Consider the following 2676-nt stretch of genomic DNA (forward strand, 5'->3'; position numbering starts at 1 on the left):
GCCAAAGAACGCGTCCACCCTACATACCATCCATCACTTCCCCCTCCTGCGTGAGTTTCTGGTAATCGTGGTTGCTCGAAAGCAGCAAGTGGGTCTAACAAAGCCGGTCCCATACGTATACACCGAGGAAGAAGATGAAACAGGCTGCAAGGTGGTCACAGCCGGCGCCATGTGAACTGGTTGCGCTAACGGAGATCGCCGAGGTCGTGTGCGCCGTCGGTCTATGGTAGGTCCACGACGGTTGAACATCACCACCAGACGTCGCTGTAACAAGACTGATCGCGGTGCTGATGCTCGATGTATTGTGGTCGATAGTAGTGTTCCAGAATCTATGGGAGGATTCCACCCCGTTGGGAAGTGCAGTTGTATGAGTTGCAGTCGTATGACCTGCAGTCGTATGAGTTGCAGTCGAGGTTGACACGTCCCCTTCCATGGCACAAGTGCATATTTGAGGAATCTCAGTCACCGTGCTTGAGGGCAACTGAACGGTACCGACTGTAGGGGGAGTAGTGTACAGATTGGCAAACGCCCAGATCTCCATGGTGACGTTCAGTGCGTGACTTGGTGCGACGTATACGCAAGGCTGCAAAGGGACTCATGGACCATCCTGTTATATACAGCATTCGTGACCTGACGCCAAAACTGGCTGTCGACCTACTATTGGCTTACTACGAGGGCTTATCTACCTCAAGAGTTAAAGCTGATGAAATTGCTGCCAAATACGGCTGATGTGGCCAGCATTTTGAACATAAATAGTTCCGGTATCTTGAGGCCGAGAGAATCTTCGGTTTCTTCATCTGGCAACTTCGAAAAATGACAACACCATCTCCGCCAGATCCCCTTCTAGTGCAGGACGAACAAGCACTTATCGATGCTTGTGCCTATGCGAACGTTTTGCTTTCTCCCGCAAGTGTATTCTCGAAGTCTACGTCACCAACATATCCACGGAGGTCTCCCGGACCTACTATACCTCAACTAAGGCTGGAAGAAGCGAACGCACTTGAGAACAGCAATGCCATAGAAAGCCGTCCTTCACCGTTTCGCCCAGAGAGCATGTTTTACCCTGTCAACACAACATTGTTGTCCAGCCAGATGATTAGTCTCAGAGACTTGGAAATCAAACCAGGTCCGAGCCAGGCTTCAGGTGTCAAAATTCGTACAGGGCGGACGAAGCAAACAAATCGTCGCAAAGTAGCTCAGCCTTGATGTCAAAGTTCACGATTGCTCACAATCATCATCAGTCTCTGAGGGCTGAGGTCACTATAGCACGGATAATCTGGGACCTAGAAGGGAGACGGCGACATGCAATGAAGAAATGTGCGCCTTAAAGGAATCAGTGTATTTTAATAAAGCCCCAAGAGAGGCTATACGGACTTTTGCACATTCTTCAGCATATTCACAGCCATTTTTCGTCTGCCATTGACATGAAATACGAGATACCGAGGATGTTGCAATGCGGCTCCGGGCCGCCTGATACACAACGAAGAACTCTTTTTGTGATGTAAGCTAAGTAACCACATGCAGACATTCAATTTGGCGGCCACTGGAAAACAGGTGGGCAACTCCAAACGCCAAGATAGACACCCACCACACGACCATCCTTCGCCGCGAAATAGCACACCATTCTACCATTGACGAGTTCCGTGATGAGTCTGCCATGCGTCACCCAGCTGAATGTGGCCCCAGGCGTGATCGGCTCGTGCTGAACGGAAACGCCGGAATTGCCCTTCTGCCTGTTTTTGCTGGCAAGAAGTCAGACTTCAGGTATGTGAAAGGAGCCAGATCAGAAGCGTACCATGAACGGCCCATACCAGACGGATTTCTCTTCTCGCTTGGGGCAGAAGCAGGAAGTCTCAGATTCTTTTGCTGTTCGTGTGCTTCTGTCTCAGGTCGTTAAGCCCCCGCCACCGACCCAAAAAGGCGTTCAAATGCCACGAAACTCGGTCTTTGGCAAAGAGTCTTCCACGTACTTCAAGTTTGCTTCCTCGGGTAATAGGCTCCTCGGATCGTAGGCTTGTGCTGTATAATCATGAGGAAATTGTGAATATGTACGGTACTATGTAGCGAACCTTTATCAGTGATGTTCCGTCTTGAGGCGTATAAAGTGGTTTTAGTCATGGCTGGCCAGTGCAAGAATTCTTCTGAAATGGATGCATGGTAAATACTGGCTAAACATCAAGTTCCATCGTTGTCGCTGCGTGGTTGCACGTGTGTCGAACTGATTCTGCGCGACTGATCGGGGAACAATCTGGACAGTGGAGGGAACCTTGTCGTGATGTGTTGTTACAGGCCAAGCGGACCTGTGGCTAAGGCGATGCGCCGCTTCATACGTTGACTTTCTTACCCACATCGACGGCCTGGAAGCAGACACGGTCCGAAGCTCCACTTGGCATGTCAAGTTCTAGAACGTTACAGAGCCGCTCCCAACGATATCCATTGGCGCCTCCCAGTCCAAATTGGCTCCAGACTGGTCCGCCTCATGCTGTGTTGGTCTGAGCGCATTTGCCCCACTACCTGAGGAAACAGATCCTCCTCTCTCTGGCCCGTGGCTACAAATCGACCTATCAAAATGGCTTGAGAGCAGGTATTGGACGTGGCGTGTTTTGGACCGTTCCGACCATGTACCCCGTCATGAGCAAGGCTGCTCAGGAAATGACATAAGCCCTTCGGACGCAC

At 50.7% G+C, this 2676-nt stretch overlaps 2 protein-coding genes across 2 annotated transcripts; one reads left to right on the forward strand and one right to left on the reverse strand.

Annotated features, from left to right (window-relative positions):
- Positions 1 to 94: 94 nt before the first annotated feature.
- Positions 95 to 541, reverse strand: CTAM01_17202 (uncharacterized protein; the record flags this gene model as incomplete). The annotated part of the gene is made up of 1 exon (XM_060533190.1): positions 95 to 541. One exon carries the CDS (start codon positions 539 to 541, stop codon positions 95 to 97), a length of 447 nt encoding a protein of 148 aa, XP_060372231.1.
- Positions 542 to 883: 342 nt separating this feature from the next.
- On the forward strand, positions 884 to 979 carry CTAM01_17203 (uncharacterized protein; the record flags this gene model as incomplete). Its single annotated transcript, XM_060533191.1, has 1 exon — positions 884 to 979. One exon carries the CDS (start codon positions 884 to 886, stop codon positions 977 to 979), a length of 96 nt encoding a protein of 31 aa, XP_060372232.1.
- Positions 980 to 2676: the final 1697 nt, after the last annotated feature.

Source organism: Colletotrichum tamarilloi (assembly GCF_030869305.1).
Source record: "Colletotrichum tamarilloi strain Tom-12 chromosome Unknown Scaffold_405.1, whole genome shotgun sequence".
Taxonomy (NCBI): Eukaryota; Fungi; Ascomycota; class Sordariomycetes; order Glomerellales; family Glomerellaceae; genus Colletotrichum; species Colletotrichum tamarilloi.